The sequence below is a fragment of the Gossypium hirsutum genome, chromosome D03 (assembly GCF_007990345.1).
Source record: "Gossypium hirsutum isolate 1008001.06 chromosome D03, Gossypium_hirsutum_v2.1, whole genome shotgun sequence".
Lineage (NCBI taxonomy): Eukaryota > Viridiplantae > Streptophyta > Magnoliopsida > Malvales > Malvaceae > Gossypium > Gossypium hirsutum.
Genome location: NC_053439.1, coordinates 51,481,402 through 51,506,204, shown reverse-complemented (window position 1 = coordinate 51,506,204; position 24,803 = coordinate 51,481,402). Strand labels below are relative to the sequence as shown.

Here is a 24,803-nt window from a genome sequence, read left to right as displayed (position 1 = left end):
ACTTGTGACCGATCTAAAACCCATGAGATTCGGGTTGTAATGAAATGAGGTTCTCTCAAGGGGCGAAGCTAGAAAAATTTTTTGGAGGTCGGAATTAAATTATATATTTTTATGATAGTAAAAATATAAATTTACCGTTTTAATAACTTATATATTTATAATTTTTAAAGGATTAAACCAAAATTTTATCATTTGAGGGGCCAAAGTGTAATTTTACCATTATTAATTTAAAATTTTATAAACTATAAAAGAGTCTAAATAGAAAAAATTTCCATTTTAGGGTGATCAAGGCCCTGCCAGCCCCCTTGGATTCGCCATTGGACTCTCTAAACTGTTTGAGTGAAAGAACAAAAAAAATGTGTTCGATAAATTTACTATCCAATCTATATCTTCAACAATGCAAAAATGGAGCATAGTGTCATCACACCAAATTCTCATTAGAAGTTAAATAGTTGTGACACACACTCCAAATAAAAGATTTAATCATTTGATGAGCTTTGAAGTTTCATTAGAAGAGTTCATGAGTCGGATTTGGGTTAATATTAACAGATCTTATGTTTGCTCAAACTTGTCCATATGCTAACCAAAGCTCTTTTTAGGCACATTTATACTTTTTTTTTAATTTTTAAAAATATATTTATATTATTTTTAATTTATTTATATATTATATATAGTCTTAAAAAAATTTTAATGTTTACACTATAGTAGTACTATATACTACTAGATTTAATTTTTATGCGCTATAAATTACATAATACATAAAAATAATATAATATAAAACATTATACAGTTTAAAAAAAGTCAAATTGACGTTAAACTCTAAATGTTCAAGTTTAATCCATATTCTAAACGAGACTAATTTTTTACTCATCCCTTTCTGATTCATGCCTATAAACATGTATAGATTCCATATACGGTTTTCTGATGATTCAATTTTACTAATTCAGCTAAAGTACCGTTTTCATTCAAATAAATTTGTGGTTTTCCCTCTAATAGAAAAATCTTATACCATTAAATTAAATTAAGTTTCTACTCTTAAATAAATTAATAATAAAAATAAAATAAAATGATTCTTTGTTTTGGGTATTTGCGATTGTTGTGGGTTTGGTTTTTTGTTCATAATTTACAGCAATCAAAGGCGCCAATCATTTGTTTGTTTATTATACTTTTTTGATAAATTTTCAAGGTTAAACTCTCTCAAATATATTTTACTATATTTTATTTTAATTACTTTTTAGCCTTTAATTTTTGAATTTTCATGTATCACATGCATGGCTTGTTGTTAATCGTTGGTTAAGTTGCTCAAAAGATTGGGTCTAATTGACATTGCTAGAGGCACATTTGGATCTCAGCATTCCATTGCACCAAATCGGGATTCCAAGTCTAATCGGCCTGGTGAAGTGACAAAAGACTATCGATCTCGACTGCCCGACTTTGATCTCTGAAGAACCTTGACATGCAACCTCAATATACATATCATTATTTTACACCACTGTATCAAATTTTTAGAGCCATTAGATGTGCTATTTTTACACCAAGTGTGCACAAAATCAGAGACTGTTTTTCATATCTGTCTGCCTGCCTAAATTAGCAAAAATATAGTACAATATTGTAACCATAGAAATATTCCTATAAGACCCTGTTGTTTTAGTCACGAAGGACGCAAGCAACAGCCTTCATGGATCAGCCAGTCATGCAATATGCAATCTAAGTAAAAGAAAAAACCCCTAAAATTATCTATAACTTGATTTGAATAAAATTGCATGCACTCTGTTGTTGTTACCAAATTGTTTGAATCCCCTACCCAAGCCACACCTAAGTTCCTAAAATGATGTGGAAAATCAGAAGGCACCCCACGAAAATGCTTCCCAGTTTTTTAACTTACACCAGGTTGCAGCATGGGGAAAAAGGACCAATTCTTGGGAATGCCGTCGTCGTTTCCGGCTACTTTCTCGTTGGCCCACCAATCGGAACTAACAATGGGCTTATTATGGACATCACCTCCATCAAGGTTGTCAAAATTGAATTCTTTGGCTGATCCGAGAGTGATGGATCGGTTCTTGTGGTGCTGTGGTTTGGCTTCCTTATCTGCTGGAGCTTTCTCTGGTCTTACGTTGCATGTTTCACCGACACGATTTCGTAAGTTTCCTCGCTGCTTTGCTTCGTTCTGTAGAGATACTTCAGCTTTCTCTGGTCTTTCATTGTATGTTTCACCAACACGACATTCATGAGTTTCCACCGACTTGGTAGCATTTTCTTCTATCTCGGCATTAACATTGTCGAAATTGAATTCTTTAAGTGAGCCAAGAGTGATGGATCGGTTCTTATGGTGCTGTGGTTTGCCTTCCCTATCTGCTGGAGCTTGCTCTGGCCTTTCGTTGCATGTTTCACCAACACGACCTTCATAAGTTTCCACTGACTTAGTAGCATTTTCTTCTATCTCTCCATTAATATTGTCGAAATTGAATTCTTTAACTGACCCGAGAGTGATGGATCGGTTCTTATGGTGCTGTGGTTTGCCTTCCCTATCTGCTGGAGCTTTCTCTGGCTTTCCGCTGTATGTTTCACCAACTCTACATACAGAAGTATCCAACAACTTAGTGGCGTTTTCTTCTCTCTCTCTTGCTGCTTCATTCCATAGAGATTCTGCCACAGCTTCGGATGGTGTTGCAGTCTCAGTTTCCACACAACTAGCAGCTTTTTGATTTGTTAACTCGAATGAAACTCTATGATTAACCACAACCTGATCAGTTTGGTTTTCTCTAGCCACGCGTGGATGCGACACAATTTCAGAAATCTGATGATCCAGAAGAAAACCATTGCGAGGTGTGGATGTTGTACCGTCTGGGGTTAAAGTACCAGAACCATGATATGATCCCCATTCACGGTTGGAAAGCTTATCAAGGTTCAAGAGCTTGGAAGGGTAAACCAGTTGGAACTCGGGAAAGCGTAGACCAGTAGTATAATCACCATCGAGGAAAGGAGATGAGGTGCCAGAACCGGAGATTCCTGAGCTTGGGGAGATCAATTGGCCTACAGGGCTCCCAGGTTGAAGATGATAAGACTGAAATTCATAGTGGGATAATGGGAATCGCTGCTCTCCATACTGGAGGTTGGGGCCAAGGAACTGGGCAAATGGCACCTCAGGCGAGGATGGTGTAGTCAAGTGAACTGACTCGGGAGGAGGTGTAAATGGTGCAGTTGAAGGTTCAGTGGGGAAAGCCGAGAAAACAGGTGGGGAAACTAACTGAGTTTCGTGAGCATAAGGGCCAATAGCAAAAATGGAAGCAGGCCCTGGAGAATACATACTAGCAGAAATAGATGTGAGAGACACTAAACCAGCTGGAGACTGTGTAGCAGAGGGGGGTCCAGATGGAAGGAAAGATGCAGGAGAAGAGGGTGGTGCAACAAAAGGAAGTGTAAAGGAGGATGCTTGGTTTGGATTTTCAGCAGCAGGCACATTACCACCAGAAGCACTTGTTTCGGAAACAAGAACAGCAGGCCCAATTCGCTTTTTTTGTTTGTTAGATCCAAAACACCAATAAACACTCCACCAGCCACTCCATCTTCTCTTCTAAATGTCACCAAATTTATGATAAAATGGATTAATACAGTAAATTACACCAAATTCTTATGTAGTTAATAGGAAACCAAACAACTGGCAATGAAAGAAAAAGATCATATTACACAATAAGGCAATGCATCCTCATTGAAGCTTTGACCAAAGTGTATCAAGTAAAGAAACAAATTAAAGCATCTATGCTCAAAACTTATTGGAAATCATGCTACAATTATGCTTCAAACTGTTTGATAGAAAGAGTATGTATGCTTATCCCACACTTTTACCATCTAAATTAAGGTCAAGTAGCATATGCAATTCATACCCATTGTTTAAGTATTTCCGAAGCTTATCCGCGTGATTGTAAATGAGTATTCTTCAACTAGACCTCCACTACAAGGGAAATCATATACAGACAGAACATACACAGAACCACTGATTATCCACCTTGAATTCGGATGTTGAAATGGGATTTACCTTGATCTTAGTCAGGTAAGGCATACATAAGTTTCTAGATTTCCACAATCGGAGCCTATACGAAACCTTCTAATTAACTCTTCCCACATTATGGACACAAAAAAGCTTAATGATACAAACAAATTCAAGGACAAATTTGTATAATACTCTTCTTCTTCTTTTGCTTCCTTACTTCTGATCTAGGAATCTAGGCCAAATGAAAATAAAATTAGAAACAGTAATGAAGAAGATCACCTAGTTCACGATGTTTGCTGGGTAAATAAGGTATATCGAATATAATAACAAAGAAACCTTATATGTTGATAAACACTGTTTCATCAACAAAGACAATTCTTAGAATCCTGAACTGCCAAGTACCAAAAAAGAAACAAGCTATAAATAAGAAAACCTTCAATTTCTAAATCTAACCACAAGCAACAGTGAAAAAAGATTATTGATTCTGGAACAACTCAACCTTTAATAAATTTAAGCCTAAAATCACATTATTACGCTGAAAAGAAAGCTTAAACTTGATTCTAGTTAAAAAAAAACTTATTAAATCACCATAACATAATCACAGAACCAAAAAAAGAAAATCAAATCGTGCAAAAAAACAGATCACGAAATGAATACCGAAGAAGTTTAAAAACATTTCCACAAATCAACCAAATTGAATTAAAACTCCATTGAAACAATCACAGCAAAGAAAACACCCAAAAAAAAAACACTAAACGAAACATAAATTTTAAAATTATTTTACCTGAACCGTAGCTTGTGGAACACGATTCTCAGCTGAAGCGATCGCGTTAGCAGCAGCATGTATAGTCTCCAAAGTATTATTCAAAACTCTAGATTCTCCATTTGCGCCTCTCATTTCTACCTCTCTCTTTTTTTCCCGAGAAACAAACAGCTCAAAACTTTCTTCCCCTCTGAAAATGTCCAAATTTTCCCAGAAAAAAAAAACAAACGAAAGAGAAAGGACGTAAACGGTGATTTATAGAAGAAGCTTCCGTAATGAAAAAAATCAAAAATTATATATTTTTAAAAAAATTATTAAATTCTTAAATAAAAAATCCCCTTTTTATATTATGTCAATGCAAAAACCAAAAAAAAAAAAAAAACTTTTCTTTTTGCTTGAATGTTACTAACATTGTCTGGAATAAGTGTATAAGCAAACGCTTTTAAGGTCAAACACGGCAATGACTTGATTCTTTATAAATTTTATGTAATTATCGAAAAACCTCCCAACTTTATGCTAATGTTTTATATTATCCTTAATTATAAGCTCCATTTTACTTATTTGCCATTTTCATTGAATATTTTATTGTAAAATTATTTTTTAAACATTATTTCAATCTAAATTTAGAAAAAAAATACAATATAAATACGTTATTGACAAGCTTAAATTAACATATTTAAAATTAGGGTAAATTATAAAAATAGTCATTTTTGTTTGCCTTAGATTATATTTCAGTCACTTATGTTTGAAATATTACGTTTTAGTCACTTACGTTATAGTTTTGTTATGAAGTAGTCACTCTACCGTTAAACTCCATTACCTCTCTAACGATTGTCCTATGTGACAGTCCAAATTAAATTTATTTAATTAAAAATATGTTTTCATCTCAATATCTGGACATCTAAGTTGGCATTTAAAACTCATTTGGATTGCCACGTAGGACTGTCATTAGTGAGGTAATAGAGTTTAATGGTAGAGTGACCACTTTGAAACAAAACGATAACGTAAGTGACTAAAACATAACATTTCAAATATAAGTGACTAAAATGTAATATGAGGTAAATAAAAGAGATTATTTTTATAGTTTATCCTTAAAATTATTTAATTGAGGGTTGTAAATGTAGTAAAAAAAAAGTGAAATATTCTGTAATAAAAAAAATGTGATCGTTTTTAAAAATGTTTTTGTCAAAGGAGTGCACGTGTGCACATCCCTTACTTAGTAGCTTTCGTGCGCCTACCCACCCCCACTCCTTATAGAGGCAAAAATAAAAAAGAAAAAATTGGGTCCCATGTTCTACTCTAAAATTCTCCCCCTTTACCCGCCGCTTCAACTAACTCTCACCGTACCATCAATGTATATTTTTTTAAGGGTAAATTTCAAAATAGTCACTTATATTATTATTTTGTTACAAAATGGTCACTTTACCAATAAGATCTATTACCTCCCAAATGAAAGTCTGACATGGCAGTAAAAATAAGTTTTAAATGCTAACATGAATGTCCAGTTGGGATGAAAAAAGTCGTTTTATTTATGAAAATAGAATACAAAATTTTGGTATGTCCATAGTGAATGATTTGGGTTTTAAGATAAATTTTCTTCAAATGTGTATAATTGAATCAAAATCTAAGTTTTATGTATACATATGAACTACAATTGAAGTTTCATGTGTATAATTACACCAAATTAAAATTTATGTATCAAATTGCATATTGAACTAAAGTTCATGTACGAGTTTGATATTTATCCTTTTTTTATAATATTTTACGCATACAAGTTGAACAAACAGTTAAAAGATTATTTTATATATATATATTTAATTGATTTTGATGGATCATCTTTTTACTGTAATCGAATTAATTGATTTTTACCATCTTAAATTAACTTAATTGAATTTTATAGGTGAATTCCGTGGACTAAGTTCGAATTGATTATATTTTATTTTAAAATGTAATTATGAAAATAAATATTTAAGATAAAAAATATTAAAATTTTATATCAATCATTATTAGTTGGTATACACTAGTACAAATTGTTAAGACTGGAATGGTAACCTACTATTAGAGGTACTCACGGACTTGGTTGGTTTGGATTGAGTTAAGTCTAAGCATGATATTAACATACTTTATAATTGTTCAAGCCTGACTTGACTCGAAATAAGAATCTATGATTTAGCCCAAGTCCACTCATATTTACAAAAAAATTAACTCAAGTACATTTTAAGGTCGTCCATATTGATTTTTAATTTTTTTTAAAAATATATTTAATTTTTTTATACAGTTATCTTAACATTATTTTATTGTTTACATTAGAGTAGTATCATATATTTAGTATAGATTTATTTTTTTATATGTTATAAATTATATAATATAGAAAAATAGCATGATATAAAGTATTATAAACTTAAAATTGAGCTGGACTCAGGTCTTGAATTTTTAAACTCGAGCCTGACCCATATTTAAACCTACTTAATATTTTTGTCCAAACTCGTTTTTTAATCCTATAACATTCACCAACACAACTGCCTCATATTTAAAATAATTAAAATAATATAAATGAAGCCAATTAAGTTGATGGGATCAACTATGAATTTTAATTAATAATAATTAACCAAAAAGCCATCCTAACTAAAACCGTAACTGATTTAATCCATTGATTGAAAAAACCAACCTAATGAATGAGTTCCCCTAATTGAAATTACATTTATATACATTTATGTTATTCAATTTTTTAATATAATTAATTATATTTCATATATCTAATCTAATCTCATTGAAATTTGTTTTTCTTTTAATTTAATTGACACTATTATTATTGCAATAATCAATAGCACGTTTAAACGCGTATATAAATAATAAAATAAGACATTTTTTATTTAGGATTAATTTATTGAATTAATAAATTTATATTTATATTTATAATGTAAAGTTAATAATATCTATACCTTCCACTAACTGAATTAAGTATTATAAATTAAACTGTATTGTTTTAAAAGTATGTTTATTATATATTTTTATATAGAAAATATATACACAAAATAAGTAATAATTGGTATTTAACCAAAACTCTTATTTATAAAGAACTGGTAATAATTGATTAAGTCTTAACTCGATTGGAATATGTATTATCAATGGCACAGCCAAAAAAAATTTTTTAGGGGGTCAAAATTAAATTTTATATTTTTACGATAGTAAAAATGTAATTTTATCATTTTAATAGACTAGATCTTTATAATTTTCAAAGTATTAAATCAATTTTTTATTATTTTTTGGGAGGCCAATGTGCAATTTTATCATTACTAATTTAAAATTTTATAAATTATAAATGGCCTAAACGGAAAATTTTCTATTTTAGAAGGGGTCGGGGCCTGCCAACCCCCTTGGCTCCGCCATTGAGTATTATTGTCAATATAGGAGGACGTGGGTTCGAGCGCGCAGAAACACATTATCCTTTTATTTATGAGTTAATGAGAGACTATGAATAATTTTAGGCATAATATAAAATATATATATGATTAGAAATAATTGCTTGTGACCAATTTGTTGAAAGAACTTTAACCCTCTTTTTCCCAAAAGAATTATGATGTCTTTTAACCTTCTTTTGAGATACTTAACAAATGATTTTGCTCCAAAATTTGCTTTAAACAAATATGTAATGATTTACCCCTTTTCAAGGGGAAAATTAGATTAAGACTAAATTTTAATCTTCTTTTGACCATCTAGTTTGACTAGTTGAGTTTATGATATGCTACCTTATTAGCCCCATTCCTTTAACCACTCTCAAGGTTATTTTTTATCCGACAAACTCTCAATCTCATCATTTGCTTTGTAATAGATGAACAAACCCTTTTTATTCTTACTATTTTTTTTTAATGTTACGTGTTTTGTGAGTAAATATATTAGAAATTATTTTTTATTATTTAATAACATTTTAGTAAATATTTTTTATATCATTTATATATAATTTTGGTAATCTTTTTTTATCCTGAATCTTAAAAAGTCAGGGTTTAAGATCCAAAGTTTAATGTTAAAGGTTCGGATTTGAGTTTGGGGTTCATGTTTAAGAATCAATAGTTAAAGTTCAAGGTTTGAACTTCAAGATAAAAAATTACCAAAATTACGTATCAATGATATGAAAAAATTTGATGAAATGATATTAAATAATTGGAAAGAGACCATAGATAATGTGGTGGGAAGGGTCCAAAATATAGTATGATTTGTCATATATTATGTTAAATTGAATTTTCATTTAACTTTAAGATAATAATATCTAAATCGGGTTAATGACTTTGAAATGATATTAAAAAAATATGGTAACTTGTCTATTAAGTCTTAACTGGATTGACATGGATATTATTGCCAATGTAAGAGAACATGAGTTCGAATCAAACAAAAGTTTTAAAAAATGAAAATTTTAGCAATGATTGTGTGAAGAATTTTGAGTCACTTCACTCTCAAATTTCACTAAATTTTGCAGAAAAAAATAATTAATCAAATAAAAGCTAGAAAATTTGAAAATTTTAATAGGGATTGATTGAAGTATTTTACCAATTATGATCAAATATATGTTATTATTTTGAGATAATATCAAGTTGAGTCCCTTTCAATTACCAAGACTTTTATTTAAACTTTTTAAACAAAATTTCCATATTTTAACCCTTAAAAGAATTGCAATTTTATTTCAACCTTCAATACCAAATTTTCTTTAATCTTTGGGAAACCATTGCCCCTAAAGTTCCTTTCTCCATTCCCTTTTAACCCTTCTAAAGGACAGCAGAGAAAAAGAAGTTGCTTTTGGAGCTACCTTTCACACTTTACATGTATATAATTTTTTCTGGATTAAAATATCTTTTATATTCGTTTTACAATTCATAGAGACTAATCTTTCAGGGTTCGTGACTGCTTCTCTCGACAATATTATCTCTAAAATTCAACCATAAATTCTCCTCTTAATAATATAATGTGGGTTACTATTATACTCAACCGGCATTGATTCATACTATAGTTAAAGAATTTTTTACTTTAACTTTATGGTTAGAGTTACATCAATTAGCTAAAAGTTAAACCCTCTAATCTTGCAAAGCTTTATCCTATAGGGTTTCACACAATTATAGCCTTTTAGGGTTTGTGATAGTTTCTTTTTTTTTTCATACATTTAGGTTTGAATGTTTCTCTCGACAATATTATCTCTGAAGCTCGACCTTAATAATACAATGTGTATTACTATTATACCCAACACGCACCGATTCATGTATATGATTTTCACTATAACTTTGGGGGACTATTTGATTACTATAGCTTATCCTAAAGCACTTTTTACTTTAACTTTACAGTTAGAGTTACATCAATTAGGTAAGAGCTAAACCCTCTAATCTTTCAAACCATCATCCCATAGGGTTTCACACAATTATAGCCTTTTAGGGTTTGTGATAGTTCCCTTTTTTTTTCCCTTTTTCATACACTTATTTAGGCTTTTCTTTTTCTTTTTTTGCCTTGAAATTGAGTCCCCACAAGCAGTTTGGTGATGAATGATTAAAAAACAGTATGCTTTTGGGAAAGGATATATGTAAATTAGTGTTTGATTAATTAAAACCTTGATAAAGATATATATATATAAGGAATGAATTGAGTTAACCAAAGTTTGAGACCAACTTTTGACCCATAAAGGCAAAAAATAAATAATGCTTGCAAAGTCCTTTTAGTTTTTACTATATATTGGGAAAGACCCTTTTAGGTCAAACAAATGTATATTTAATTAGTTTCTCTTATTATCTTTTTACTGTCTCACAATCATATTTATCTTTTTCTTTCTCTTTCATGGTTTTTTATGGTGGGATGATTTGAAGAGCTTTAAGGAAAACAGAGAAAAAAAATTGGCATAATCGTAATTTTAATCTTTAATAGTTACATATTTTTTTAATCTGACCCCTAATTTTTTAGCTAAATTTGACTCAACATTTTTTAAAAGAGTTGAATTACTATTTTATAATGAAACTACTAACTAAAATGTTTAATTTTTTAAATCGGCAGGTCGAATGGCAATTCATGTTACTTCATGCTATACTTTTTATAATTGTTAAATTATTTATTGACGTGACATGTGAAATAAATAGTGTTATGTCAACATGAAGAACATGTAGACGGTCACGTGGGTTGCCACACTAATATCGTTAAAAGTTAACATTTTCATTAAACAAAGCGGTTTAATTTACACTTTCCGAAAAGTTAATAACCAATATAACTCAAAAAAAAAAGGATCAAATTGATAAAATTTGAAAAAGTTAGAAAACTAAAGTTATCATTATTCCAATAGTTTTTATTTTTATTGGAATACGAAGATAAGCATGAAACATGTTATTGAATATATGCAAATATGTCTATCATCTTACGTAAAATTTACTCAAATATATATTTTTTAATTAGTATTTGAAGCACACAGGAATGTGTATAATAAACATGTGATAATTAACGATATATATAATTTTTCATTTACACTCTTTATAATTTATAAAATTTTAAATTAGTAATAGTAAAATTATTTTTAACCCCTTTAAAAATAAAAAAAAATTAATTTAATTTTTTAAAATTATAAAAATATAAATATTAAAATAATAAAATTATACTTTTAATATTGTAAAAATATATAATTTAATTTCGACTATTTACAAAAAAAATTCTGAATTCGCGATAGAATAGAAAATAGAAAATGATCCAAGAATAGGAACTGTTAGGGGTGTTCATTTGGTTAACCGACCGGTTAACCGACCCGAAATAATATTAACCAAGTTAACCGACCTTTCAAAATTTTTAACTGTTAACCAAACCGAAATTTTTTCAAAAAAAATTAACCGAACCGAAATTTTTTCGATTAATTCGGTCGGTTAACCGAATTAACCGAAAATTATATATTTTTTATTTTTGGTTAAAAATTAACCGACTTACCCGAATTACTCGAATTAACCGAATTAACCTGATTACCCGAATTAATCGAATTACCCGAATTAACCGAATTGAATCACTACATAATTAAATTATTTTTAGACTTTTAGACTTTAGTTTTAGTTTTAGTTTTAGAACTTTATTTTTATTTATTAAATTATTTGTAATTTTTATGATTAGGTTGGGTTGAATACTTGGATTTGGATTGGGTTTAGGTGAATAGTAGGCCTATTTATATATTATAATTTTATTTATTAATTTTTTTGATTAAACCGAAAAAATTTGATTAATTAACCGATTTTGAAACTGAATTAACCGTTAATTAAAAATCAAAAAATAATTCAGTCGGTTAACCGAATTTTGCATACTCCTAGTAACTGTTAGAACTGAAGAGATGATGAAATGATGATAATGAAAGACAAGACCTTAGACCTAACTTAGGCAAAGAGAAATGACTTCACAAAAGTGAATAATGGAAACATATGGGGAAAATAAAGTGGACGGATGTGTAAAAATTTAAAAATTAAATAAATTTAATGTTATGTCATATTCTTATCGTGTTTTGAATTTTGAGGTATTTAAATTTGGATTTGATTGAAAGAAAAAAGAAAGTTTGAGGTGACAAAGTGGGACACCTACCACTGCAAATCTTAATACTTAGATTTTTGCGTTGACCTTTCATGGTTTTTGTAGCATACATCAGAAATAGTCTTTAAATTGCAAGTAACGGATTTACGAAGAAATTGAGTGAAAAAATTTTAAATTAATGAGTTTTATTTTATTATTTTAATTTGATTTAAATTTTTTTAAATTGAGTCGAGTGAAATGAAATTCGACTTAAATTGAATAAAATTATTTAAGTTAAATTAAAAAAAAGTAAACATGTTAAATTAAAATCTTGTTATCGTATAACTAATTTTATGTTAAAGTATATAAATTTGAAACCATATATATTTAAAAAAAATTCAAAGCAAAATAATAATAATAAATATTTTAGTATGATAAACTTGAATCATTAATTAACTTATTTAGATCCCAAAATTATTATTGTTTATATATTTTTTAACTTATTTAATTTTTTAACTTATTTATATATTTTTTGAATTTTTTATCAATATAAATTTTGGAATTTTTATAAATATTTTGAATTTTTAAAAATTATTTTAATTTTTTTTGTAATTTTTGTTGAGAGTGACCAATTTGCTCATTTTCAAACTTGAGAGGGACCAAAAGTGAGTTTATACTAATCTATTATTCGGATTATTCAAATTGTAAATTTAACTTGATTCGAACTCGAAACTCGAATTACTTATTTGAGTTGACTCTTATAATTCGAATAACTTGATTCGATTAACTCAAACTTCAAATTTTTTTCGATTTTTTTGAATCGAATCGAGTTTTGCTCACTCCTATTTTGTATAATGTATGTTGTATTTCTTAAAAGGATGATTACAGTTAAAAGGTGACTAAATTATTAATAGATTCACATTCTGATCACTTGACTTTAAAATGTTACAATATGAAAGTTTTCATTTAAGTAATTGAACTATTCAAAAGTTTTTATTTAAGTTGTTAGGTTGTTAAAGTTTTTTCTTAAAGTTCGGCTAGCAAGTTCCAAGTGATGATTTAACAATTAGTACGGTAGATCAGTACCCATCAATGAGTAGAAAAACATGTTTTAGATCTAAGTTGATCAAATGATCAATGTTAGAAATCGGAGAATAAAATTATTTAGATTTTAGCTCGCGGATTCGTAATATTCAAAGTTGTTTTATGAAAAACAACTGAACTGTAGAAGAAAAAATGAAGGAGAGCTTTTGACTGGTGTAGGCACTGTGAACAAAGGACATACGACAATAATTTTAACAAGCTAGTGACTTAAATGAAAACTTTCTAAATAGTTCAATGACCATTTTATAACTTTTTAAAACTAAGCATCCAAAATGTAAATATACCAATAATTTAATGACCTTGAGAATAATTTACCTTTTATATAAATAGAAGCTTTTTCCAAAGCATGACATCACCAAAAATCTGCTACTTGGGTGGATAGATTTGGTTTCTACAAAAGTTATTAGTATAAAGGACGAGAGTATCTCTTAAAGTTTATACGGAGGAGATCAAATTAATTTATTCAATGTTAAAAAATATAAAAATATTTTTTTTATTTATGATTCAACTACAAACAAATAAAAATTATTCGTAAAATTATAAAAAATAAAAACTTTTAAAATATTCGTAGCAGGCCAATTTTGTCCAGCCCACCAAACCAAACCAAATAAATAAATAAAACCCAAACACAATAGTCCATTTACAAAAGCGACTCAAATGGCCCAAAATACAAAAACCCTAACTCAAAAATTACAAGCCTACAACCTAAACTAATTCAAAAACTCTGAAACCTGATGATCCCATATGCATTGCACCCCTCCCTTCGCTCGTGCCATGTCAGCGCGCCTCGTCCCGAGGCCTGACGCTCTCTGTTGCCTTGCACAAAACGGCAAAGGTGCCCCTTCTCTCCTCCATTAACTAAGCGTCGAACTTGCAAAAGAGGACCAAAAAAGAACAGAGGCAGCAAGAATAGTAGCATAAAACAGTAGCAAAATAGAGATGAACAGTGTAATCGTGGCTATAAAAGTCACGAAAATAGTTTGTAATTTTTTACAGAGAATCAATCAAAGAATAGTAGAAAAAATTCTTAAAGGTGGCCTTTTATTCACTTTATTTCTTCGCTTTTTATTTTTTTAAATAGATAAACATAAAATAGAATAAAAAGTCAAAATTTTACCGACTTTTCGCATTTCGCCGCCGTGAGTGGCCGAGGACCGTCATCTCTGATGAAAGATGACACTTTTCAGGCTAGGGGAGTCGAAAGGTTGAAAAAATGGCCATTTTATACTTAATATTAGTTGTTTTAATTTTATAGGTCATTTAAAACGACGTCGTTTAGAGTTGATTTCAATAGCCCTAAAAAGGCATCGTTTTGGCCTTTGACCCGAGATCCAACTCAAGAACCTCAGGATCCGTGTGTTTTTGACCAGAAGGGCTATTTGCACCTTTAGTCCTTCTGCTTTTGCGGCTTGCTTTAATCTGGGCCTATCCATTTTTTATTTTTAAAATTTTATCACCTATTTTTATTTTTCTTTCAATTTGGTCCTTGGACCATCTTAAAAGGTGAACACCTGAAATGGTGTCGTTTTGACACGACCTGCGACCCGCAACCCGACCCAAAAGCATCCAAGGATCTGCGTGTTTTCATTAAACGGTCTAATTGCGGTCCTAGGCCTTCCACGTTTAAAATATTTTTCAATCCTGTCCTTTTTTGTTTTTAATTTATACCCTATAATTTTATTTCTATTTCATTTTAGTCCCTCGAGGAACGACGTCGTTTTACGGACAGGGTATAATTTCCCAGTTAGTCCTTCCTCCTTTGTGCGCGTTTTATTTTAGTCCTTCATTCTGCCCTTTCTTTTTTATATTTTAAAATCTATCCCTAAATTTCATCTAAATTACAACTTAATCCTCATTCATTTAATTTCAACCCTTAAAATATTTTTATATATTTTGTTTGTTTGTTTATTTATTTATTATCATTTACTTTTTTTTATAATGTTTATGTATTATTTTATTCTTATCTTCATTACTACTATTATTTATTTATTTATCCATTTATCTTTATATATTTAAAGTAAGATTGTTACATTTTTCTATTTATACATTTTTATTTATTCCTTATTATATTTTTTTATCTCGTTTTTTACTATTTCTTTTATCATCTTCTCATTATTTATGTCTATATTCGTCATGAGGCATTTAGCATTTTTATTTTTTATTTGTATTACTTTATTTATTTTATTATTAATACCACAAAATAATATTCTTATTATTGTTATAATTATATTATTAGTATTATTCTTTTATTCACCCATTGTTTATCATCTTACCCATATAATTATTTTAAACTATCTCATTATTGTTATATCATACATTAGGCTTAAGTATTTACTCATTTGTGTATTATGCCCGAATAAATTAAAATGCCTGTCTCTATAAGCATCATGATCGTTTTTTGCACGATGAATAAAAAGAAAATTTTTAAACCGAAACGATGTTCATTATTTTTGGAATTAGAAAAGTCGTGTTCTTAAATTACGGAATATGGCTTCCTTCTAAAGCCGAGATGGTCGAATATTAACTTTTAAACAATAATGAGATTTGAGTAATCGGTGTTTATTCTCGTTCTCAAGTATTTAAGGCATTGTGTTCTAACTTATAGGACGTGATCCTTTTTTCTCAATTAACTTGAAATAAACCCTTTTTTCGCGAAAATGAACTTAGTTAAGTAATGTTTTAATAAAAGATCGTATTTTAAAATCTTTTCAAATTTTTAATTTTCGATACTAAAGACACCAAGTAATCAACTAGGTACCAATTTTGAGCGTAACGAGGGTGCTAATCCTTCCTCGTGCGTAACCGACTCCCGAACTCATTTTCTGGATTTTTGTAGACCGAAAACATTGTTTTAATAAAATCAAACCTCTTATTAAAACGATCAAATTACGAGGTGACTCGATCACGCTTCTCAAAAATAATTGGTGGCGACTCCTATTTTTATTTTTAAATAAAAAGTCGATTTCAAAAAAGTTTCAACAATATTAATTTAAATTTATTTAATTTTTAAGTGCCATAAAAATTATTTTGGTTCATTTAATAATAGACAAATTAATCGGCCACTATAATAAAGAAACCTACCAAACACATTCACTTAAGACAAAGCCTCAAGAACTAGAATCCAAATCCTAATTTTGATGATGTTGGATCTCAACTTAAATTATTTTGATCTAAAATATTCAATTATAAATAAATTTGAAATTAAAATATCTAAACCTAAAATAATTAGAATTAAATTTTAAACTCAAATCAAGTAGAAACCAAAACCCATGTCAAGTTTATACCTACCGTCGATCTTATTTTAAATTTATTATATTTAATTTTACATTAAGACAAAGGGAAAAGAAAGAGGCCAATGTCGTGTCACGTGGCTTGGCAGCATGGGTTTGACACGTGGAGGACGACTGCCGTAATATAGATATTTTCATATTCCCTTACACGAGTATGGGCATTTATTAATGCCAAAGCCCAATTTGCAATGCAAGTATGCAACAAAAAAACCTCACTGTGGATTGAGTTTATAGGGAATGAGGGCTAGTTCAATTGGTATAAACATTTTTATTAATATAGGAGAATGTGCTAAAATATATTATTTCTTATTTATGAGTAGAAAAAAAACGATGAGTAATTTTAAGTATTGTGTAAAGAAATAGATATGATCATAATCTATAACGAAATTGTTCAAGATAAAAACCTTTCACTCTCACTTCCACAATACTAAAAACACACACAAAAACACTCTTCACTTTATGACATAATTAACAGCTTTTTTTTGGTTTAATATTTCTTTGTCTATAACTCAATGAGCAGAGCAGCAAATGTTATTTGATACCATTTAAACAGCTAAGCTATAAAACTAAGCTAAGCTCTTTAAAGCAATCTCGAATACGTTCTCTGATAATCCATTGGCAGACATTATCGTCTCCAGTTGTTGCTGCAAAAATTGTATGCAAGTTTTTAGTGTTGTAATCCCACCCGGTTGCACAACGCAATAAAAAAATATCGATACGTTTAGAAGAATAATGAAAAATTGCATTTTCATCGTCAAATTATGGAACAAAGTTGTAACATTGGTCACAACAACATCGTGGGCAATTACATAGGATAAAACAGCTAAGAGGTCACTTACCTTGGCTAGTGTTTGACGGCTTTCATCGAAACGCCTCCACCTTGAGAAGGCTGACACCATGCGAGAGGCCACCTACAATATCGGAAGGTAAATGTTACTTAAGAATAGCAAAAGGAAACCGGGTATGCCATCCAGATGAGAAGTGGTCTAAGAGAAGGAGTATGACAAACCTGAGGATTTAGCTTGTCAAGTTGTAGTACTATTTCACCCAAGAACTTGTAGCCGGAACCATCCTTGGCATGGAAATTCACAGGAGATCCACAAAATCCTCCGATAAGTGAGTACACCTATATTAACAAAATAACCCACATTTAAGCAGAAGACAAAAGACACCATCATATGCTTATGCATTGCGTAGAAAGAATTATCGATCACCTTGTTTGGATTACGAAGGTCAAATGCTGGATGATTTAAGAGTTTGCGAACATTCTCGACGTTACCGGGAATGTTAGACATGGCTTGAAGGGCAAACCATTTGTTTACAACCTAACAAAGAATGGAAAGAAAACGAGATTATCACATATGAGAAAAGAAGTTCAAACTATGTTTTCAGTAGAGGGGAAGTGGAAATTTACCAGGTAGTTATGTTGCCACTTGGTATAGAAGTCGGCCAAAACGTCATCACGAGTTTTACCTGGTTTCTGGGAAATGGCAGACAAAGCAGCAAATTGGTCTGTCATATTTGTTGCAGTTTTGTACTCATGCAGTGCAAGCTCAGTTATCTCTGTATCTTCAAGGGAACCAAGATATGCTGGAAGTAGACAAATGTAAGACAATTAGATTATGTAAATTTTGACACATAAATTGCGCGGATATACATTAGGGCAAATGCAAACCAAGAGCAGTATTCTTGAGGGCACGTCCGGACATATTAGGATGGTCAAATACATACTCCTCTGAGCTTCTATTGTTCTCAACCTGTTAAAAGGGTCAAGAAGCACAAAGAAAATCAAGCCCATCTGCAAAATTCACACTAGTCTATAAGTAATAAAGATTTGTTTATAAAAGTGTATATAGCATACTGTGCTTAAAAACTCTGATTTTAGTTGTGAGGCAAGCTCCTTTCTAATGAAGGTTCGAACAGCATGAACAGCATCAGGATCAGCAACTTCCATCATATCCATTATTTCCCCTTCACCGGGGAGAGTTATTGCTTTTGCGATGAATTCCTGATAACAAGAGGCAGTTAAACATAAACTGTATGTTGGTTTCTATATATTGCACACGTCAACACTCCATTGGAACACAAAAGGGCTGATTTAAACAATACGGATTTCATATTTTCCAGTAAGGGAACTATCATCATACCTTATCCAAGCTTGGATCACAAAGTATGCTTTTGAGACCTTGAACAAATTTGGGATTCAAGGTCAATGGTTTGCTTTGTTGGAAATCAGCAACTAAGCTGAGCATGAGCTTCCTTGCCAGCACCTGTCCGGACTCCCAGCTATAAAAGAAAAAAATCAAATGAACAAATCTAATATAATCCTCGATTATTAGATTAATAAGTATTCATGCTTTGAGAAAGACAAACCGATTAAACTCGTCCGAATCATGAGCGAGAAGGAAAAATAGGTCACTGTCGGAGAGATCAGATTCAAGACGGACAGGAGCACTATAACCTCGCAGTAGAGATGGAATTGGCCGCTCGAATATATCACAAAACACAAATTCTTCTTCTTTCTGCTCAGAAACAACGAAAGAAAAGAAAATCAGGAAGAACATAAAGACATGCAACAGTCATGCTAACTAGTAACCCCCTATGTGTCAATACGGTTTGATTCTAGTCATGGTCTCTTGTTCTCAAAGATGTTTAGACAATCTAAAGAAGAGTGTAAGTTCCTAGAGATAAAAGATGGAGCACGAGAGGATTTTCAAATGACCTTAGTTACTCGAAGAACAGTGCTGAGGACTGGTTGATTGTTGCTTGCAACAGACTGCAATGTCCCATTGTGATACACAGAAGATAGAATCATGTCCTTTCCACTTGAGTCCAGTAGACCAACAGCTACTGGAATGAACATCGGTTCTTTAACAGGTTGCCCAGGAGTTGGGGGTACTTCTTGACTGTGAAAATGCCGAAACAAGCATAAAACTCAGTAGCAAGATATTTATGCCAAAATCGAGGCTCATACTTGCAACAAAATTCAAGTTTGTATACCTAAACTTCAAAGAAAAAGTATGAGCCTCAGCATTGTAGGATGAAGTAACTTTTACTACAGGAGTCCCAGCTTGTGAATACCTGAGTGATTCAAAAGTATTAAGCATCAAAACTATAAAATGCCGAAGTAACTTTAAATAATAACAAAGAAAAGAAGATGACTGATCCATACCATAGCAAGAAGTTAGCAAAATCCACACCATTTGCATCTTTCATGGCAGCAAAGAAGTCTTCGCAAGTTACTGCTTGCCCGTCATGCCTTTTAAAGTAAAGATCCATACCCTGAACATTAACAAATCATATTAATAAATCTGTCCAGGATAAGCAACTTTACATATATATACACTTAAATTTGAGACTCAAACATTCTGTAAATTTTACCTTTCGGAACCCTTGAGTTCCTAGGAGTGTTTTGTACATCCTGACAACTTCAGCTCCCTGGCAAGTTGAATCATAAGTAAAATCCATTGATACACCAAATAGCTCTTTACCGCAAATACAGAGTCATAAACAAGAGAGAATCTGGTTAAGATTTTCAAACCTTTTCATAAACCTGTGGAAAAGAAAACAAAAAGACCAAGAAAAGAAGTAGAAAAATTAGATGCCTGGTCAAATGAAACAGTAAACAAGAAAAAAAGATGCAAATGCAAGTAGCTAGGGCTTACCGTCACTGCAGTTGTTGATAACCCCATGTTTGATTCACATAAAACAAGATCATGTGACAAAAACAAACGTTCACATTAAAATGGTATATGAAATATATCTATAAAAGGAAACTGATCCATGGACCCATTACGAATTTGTACCATATATAACAAAAACTTGCCTGTGTAGAAGTTGTCCATCTGTCAAAGGGGAAAAGGAGGCAAAAGTTAACATAACTTGGAAGCAAAAACTTTAAAGAGTGAAGAAGCATGTGAAAACTTAAAGAAAAGGATAATAAATAAGGGAGATGCTTTAACACCTTAATGTAAGAATGTGGCCTAACCGGATGAGCCATGGGACCAGCATCCTGAACAATTGGAATCGGAGGAAAGTCAGCACTTAAGTAGGTCACACACACACTGAAGTATCTATTTGTAGATTTCACAGTAGTTGCAACATAATCACTCGTTTAACTGGATATGTGGTCACTACAAAGTTGTGCAAGAAAAATTAACCTGTGGGAATTGATAATTCCGAAGCTTTGAAACATCGGCAATCCTCTTCACTGTACGGCTTCCCATGTCAGATGAAAATTCCTACCAGCAACACAATAATAATTACAACCAACAACCCGATTATGTTGCAATGAGGCTACATTTTCAATCTTGGTAATTGAAGAATAGTACCTGGTCACGGAACACAGTGAGGCCCTCCTTCAAGCTGAGCTGAAACCAATCCCGGCAAGTCACTCTGCATATTTCAGCTGATGTTATACTGAACTTTGTTTATCCTCGTAGTTTTAAATAGATTTATCATTGATAAACAGGTCTTCAGAATAACATATAATTCAACTACCTTCATCAATGAACCCCGCAGCAAAGTAAACATAAAATATATATATTAAAACATCATGTAATGACGAAGAACACATATATGACAGATCAGAATTGAAAAACAAATCATTAAACAGTAAAGATCAATAATGAGCCTAAATGGGAAATAAACTGACCTGTTGCCAGTCCAATTGTGAAAATACTGCAAGACAGCAAGGAATAAAATCAAATGAGAACATATCAAATCCATAAATAACATATTTGAAAAAGGGCATCTTCAAAATTTATATCCACAACAAACCTCGTGACCAATAACACCCAAAATTGCAGCATAATCAGCATCTGAAGCAGTTTCAGGAGAAGCCAAAACAAGCTTTGAATTGAAAATCTAAGGCATGCAATAGAAACATACTTCAATAAGATGAACAGTAAATAAATTTAAATGGTTTGACCAGATAAGCCAGAAGTCATACATTCAGACTCTTGTTTTCCATGGCTCCCCTGCATAAAGAAAGAACAAAGCAGGTTGGCATCGACAGAGATGAACATTGCATATAACTAAGAAAAAAGCAAAGAATAGAAAATGTAAATCAAGTGCTCAATCTTGTTTGAGAAGAATGCATCTTACATGTTGAAATCAGGAACAGCGACAACATTGAAAAGATCCAGGTCATACTCAAGACCAAAAACCTACAAGAGAATAAGATTTTAAATGAAGAGATCAAATAATCTCAATACCACAATAAGAACAATGTAAGGATATAAAGCCTGACATCTTCATCCCACTTCATAGCTGCTTTAAGTGAATACATGGCATGTGCAGTCTTGGGTACATCTTGTGCTGGGGTCCAGATCCTTAGAGCCACTTTTCGGCCAGAGCGGGTAACAAATGTGTCATCTCTGCTCTCCAATTGGCCGGCTACTAAGGCAAACAAGTAACATGGCTTCTTAAAGGGATCTTCCCATACAGCATAATGTTTGCCACCCTGCAACAATCCAGAAAAATAACAATGAGCAACAGTCTCAACTCCCAATAAACAAAAAGAGACTACCATAAAAAGTGAAGCTTGCCTCAAAGGTTCCTTGCTCTATGAGATTTCCATTAGATAACAACACAGGATACAGTAACTTATCAGCTTCGATACGGCATGTGTATTTTGCCATTATATCAGGACGGTCCTGTTCACAAGGTAATCATGTCAACAAGGCATAAAACAGATTCACACATCGAAAAGAAAATAATAAAATCCAATATATGTTTCAATATCTTACTTGATAAAATGTAATTTTCCTGAAGCCCTCAGCTTCACATTGTGTACAGAAATTCCCAGATGACTTGTAGAGCCCCTAGAATAAGAAATTAAAATTTACAACATGGGCATTAGGGCAAAAATACCATACATTACGGAACCAAAACAATAATAACAATAATGCCTCACCTCCAATGAAGTGTTGTTCTGAGGTTGTATCTCAGTATCAATTTCCAAAGTAAATTTGCCTTGTGGTGGTGATGGAAGTGTCAAATGTCGTGAGTCTAAATGATAATCTCCCTCCTGCCAATGACAAATAAGCATAATAAAACAATGTATCTTCAGAGCCGTTTCAATAATTAGGCCACGAAGCCTACTTTGAGAAATGTAATAAGCAATATACCTTCAGTTCCTTGCCATCAACCTTGATTGAAATTAGCTTCAGATCTACCCCATCCAAAACCAATGGAGCAGAAGAACCTGTTCTACAAAATACATTAATATGATATAAAGAATAATGAAAAAAAAAAGGTGTTTATCAACATAAAAATTTAAGAACTAGATTCTCACGAAGAAAAATACAGAGCGAAGTTGTAAATTTCCCCTTAGTGAGAATGAAATTTCTTGCCAACATTGTCAAAAACAAAGACATAATCTACTAATGATAATTCAAGTATTAGGAGCAAAGTATAATGATTACAATACCTTCAACACGGGGGAACACAGTTATTTTTGAAGCAACAATTGTTTTCTCCTCACCCAATGAAAATCTCAAATCCACCTGAAATGCTATTTTCATAAGTAAAAGGAAGCACAAGCAAATGCTATATAAAAAGGTTCAGAACCCTAGCTGGAGTATTGAACTAGTTACAATTTATACCGTGTCAAAGTAGTAGTCAGGGGACTTGTAGTCTTTAAGAAAGATTTCTTTAGGTGCATCCATATCGGATTCTTCAACTCGCTTAGGTAAAGGTTCCGTTGCAATTGAACAAATCAGCCTTCTGCTGGTTTCTCTTGCCCTCTGAAACAATTTACCCAAAATAACAGAAGTAACCATAAGAGGCCACATCATATTTGATGATAGAAACATCCATGGAAACTTCGATAAGACCATACAAATATGAGCCTTCCAATAAATGCATACACGTAAGCATGTCTCAGTTTAACAGAGCAAACATTGTTAGATGCAAAAGATAGCAACTTACATAAGGCAAAGAATGTGGAAACCTGTAATTTCTTCTATGCGTGGCCTAAAAAAATACAACAAGAAAACTTTCAGCCATAAATGCACAATGGCGAGATAAAAATTATTATTCCAAAAAAAAGGAACCCCAGTATGTTATATTAGATAACTAACAAAATGCACAAACCTCTAGAGCCGAGAAACACCTATACCCAGATATACTCTTCACTGAACAGACACTCCTTTTAACCTGAAGCAGCAAAGCAAACAACAGAAAAATATTTAAACCAATCCATCCAGCCAAAACTGGCAATTTCACAATCACCCTTCTTGCCAGTCATAGCATACAATAATTTGCATATGCAGAAGCCAACATGTAAAGAAGCTGTGCAATGTGTACAAGTGATATTCATTTCTAAGTTTTGAAGAAATTAACTTCACTCTGATGAAAATTTAAAAAAAAAAAAACTACAATTTATAGGGGAGCATAAGAACAAATATGTCACTGAATCCCACAAAACAAAACAATATATATTTCCTAACTATCCAACATCATTTCATAATCTTGAAATCTAATCATAGACTTTCAATGGCAAAAAACTCAAAACCATAGAAGCAAACAAAGCGATATTCATAAAGGAGAAAATGAGCAGTGGATAATCACAGGAGCAGAAGAGATCAAACCCAAAAGACTGGTCCTTGCCAAACACGAACTTTTGCAAGGAAAAATCAACCGGGCCATTCAAAAAATCAAAATAAATACCCTCCTATATATATACCGTTTTAACTACGACATAAAAGTAATAATAATAAACTAGCAACTTTAATCCCCAAAAGTGTTTCTTTAGATGAAATAATAAATACCCAGAGTGGCTAAAACCCTAAATCAGAAAACAACTCAGAAGAGAAAAACAGAGCACAAACAGGAGAGGGGGTTCTTATAAAAGGATAAATATATTATGTTATCATAATATGGATAAAACATAAAAAATATGGACAAGAAAATTCAATGAAAATGGTAAATAAAAAAAAACAAAAAAAAACTGGTAACTGAGAAATATATATATGCTTCAAAAAAATGGATTAAAATCGGAAGAAAATGGATTTTACCAAATGATAGATCAGATGGAAAGGAAAAACAGAGGATTTCTGGAAGTGTGGGAACCAAAGAGATTGATTGGTGACACACAGACAAGGTAGTATTACTATTTATTCTATTTTTAAATTTTTTACTTTGCTAT

General features: G+C 31.4%; 2 protein-coding genes across 6 annotated transcripts; both read right to left on the bottom strand.

Moving 5' to 3' along the window:
• Positions 1 to 1,541: 1,541 nt before the first annotated feature.
• LOC107929299 (uncharacterized) lies at positions 1,542 to 5,096 on the bottom strand. 2 transcript variants are annotated; one of them, XM_041090480.1, is made up of 2 exons: positions 4,776 to 5,096; positions 1,542 to 3,571 (listed from the first exon to the last, which is right to left on the bottom strand). In XM_041090480.1, the coding sequence occupies exons 1-2, from the start codon at positions 4,887 to 4,889 to the stop codon at positions 1,877 to 1,879; spliced, it is 1,809 nt and encodes a 602-aa protein (XP_040946414.1). In that variant the 5' UTR covers positions 4,890 to 5,096; the 3' UTR covers positions 1,542 to 1,876. The 2 variants fall into 2 exon arrangements, with proteins under 2 accessions (XP_040946414.1, XP_016716173.2); XM_016860684.2 differs by having other exon boundaries at positions 1,542 to 3,574; positions 4,776 to 5,094.
• An 11,907-nt stretch (positions 5,097 to 17,003) lies between these two features.
• LOC107929273 (puromycin-sensitive aminopeptidase) lies at positions 17,004 to 24,803 on the bottom strand. 4 transcript variants are annotated; one of them, XM_041090477.1, is made up of 33 exons: positions 24,673 to 24,803; positions 23,750 to 23,812; positions 23,585 to 23,629; positions 23,260 to 23,400; positions 23,085 to 23,160; positions 22,783 to 22,859; positions 22,569 to 22,682; positions 22,402 to 22,476; positions 22,201 to 22,308; positions 21,903 to 22,115; positions 21,758 to 21,819; positions 21,603 to 21,630; positions 21,431 to 21,517; positions 21,306 to 21,331; positions 20,983 to 21,046; positions 20,812 to 20,892; positions 20,616 to 20,663; positions 20,478 to 20,496; positions 20,317 to 20,321; positions 20,193 to 20,204; positions 20,033 to 20,089; positions 19,824 to 19,933; positions 19,652 to 19,732; positions 19,374 to 19,557; positions 19,025 to 19,173; positions 18,799 to 18,937; positions 18,513 to 18,659; positions 18,327 to 18,408; positions 18,066 to 18,241; positions 17,866 to 17,976; positions 17,661 to 17,777; positions 17,491 to 17,562; positions 17,004 to 17,295 (listed from the first exon to the last, which is right to left on the bottom strand). In XM_041090477.1, exons 4-33 carry the CDS (start codon positions 23,320 to 23,322, stop codon positions 17,218 to 17,220), a joined length of 2,661 nt encoding a protein of 886 aa, XP_040946411.1. In that variant the 5' UTR covers positions 23,323 to 23,400; positions 23,585 to 23,629; positions 23,750 to 23,812; positions 24,673 to 24,803; the 3' UTR covers positions 17,004 to 17,217. The 4 variants fall into 4 exon arrangements, with proteins under 4 accessions (XP_040946411.1, XP_016716134.2, XP_040946412.1 ...); XM_016860645.2 differs by lacking the exon at positions 24,673 to 24,803 and adding an exon at positions 24,227 to 24,481; XM_041090478.1 differs by lacking the exon at positions 24,673 to 24,803 and adding an exon at positions 24,247 to 24,431.

Coding starts and splice junctions, on each gene's coding strand:
- LOC107929273 (XM_016860645.2), bottom strand. CDS start 24,304: ATGGCCCGGTTGATTTTTCCTTGCAAAAGTTCGTGTTTGGCAAGGACC. Junction 23,630..23,749: donor GGTGTTTCTCGGCTCTAGAG/GTTTGTGCATTT, acceptor GTATTTTTTTAG/GCCACGCATAGAAGAAATTA. Junction 19,733..19,823: donor TTTGCTAACTTCTTGCTATG/GTATGGATCAGT, acceptor TGAATCACTCAG/GTATTCACAAGCTGGGACTC.
- LOC107929299 (XM_016860684.2), bottom strand. CDS start 4,889: ATGAGAGGCGCAAATGGAGAATCTAGAGTTTTGAATAATACTTTGGAG. Junction 3,575..4,775: donor TTCCACAAGCTACGGTTCAG/GTAAAATAATTT, acceptor GGTGACATTTAG/AAGAGAAGATGGAGTGGCTG.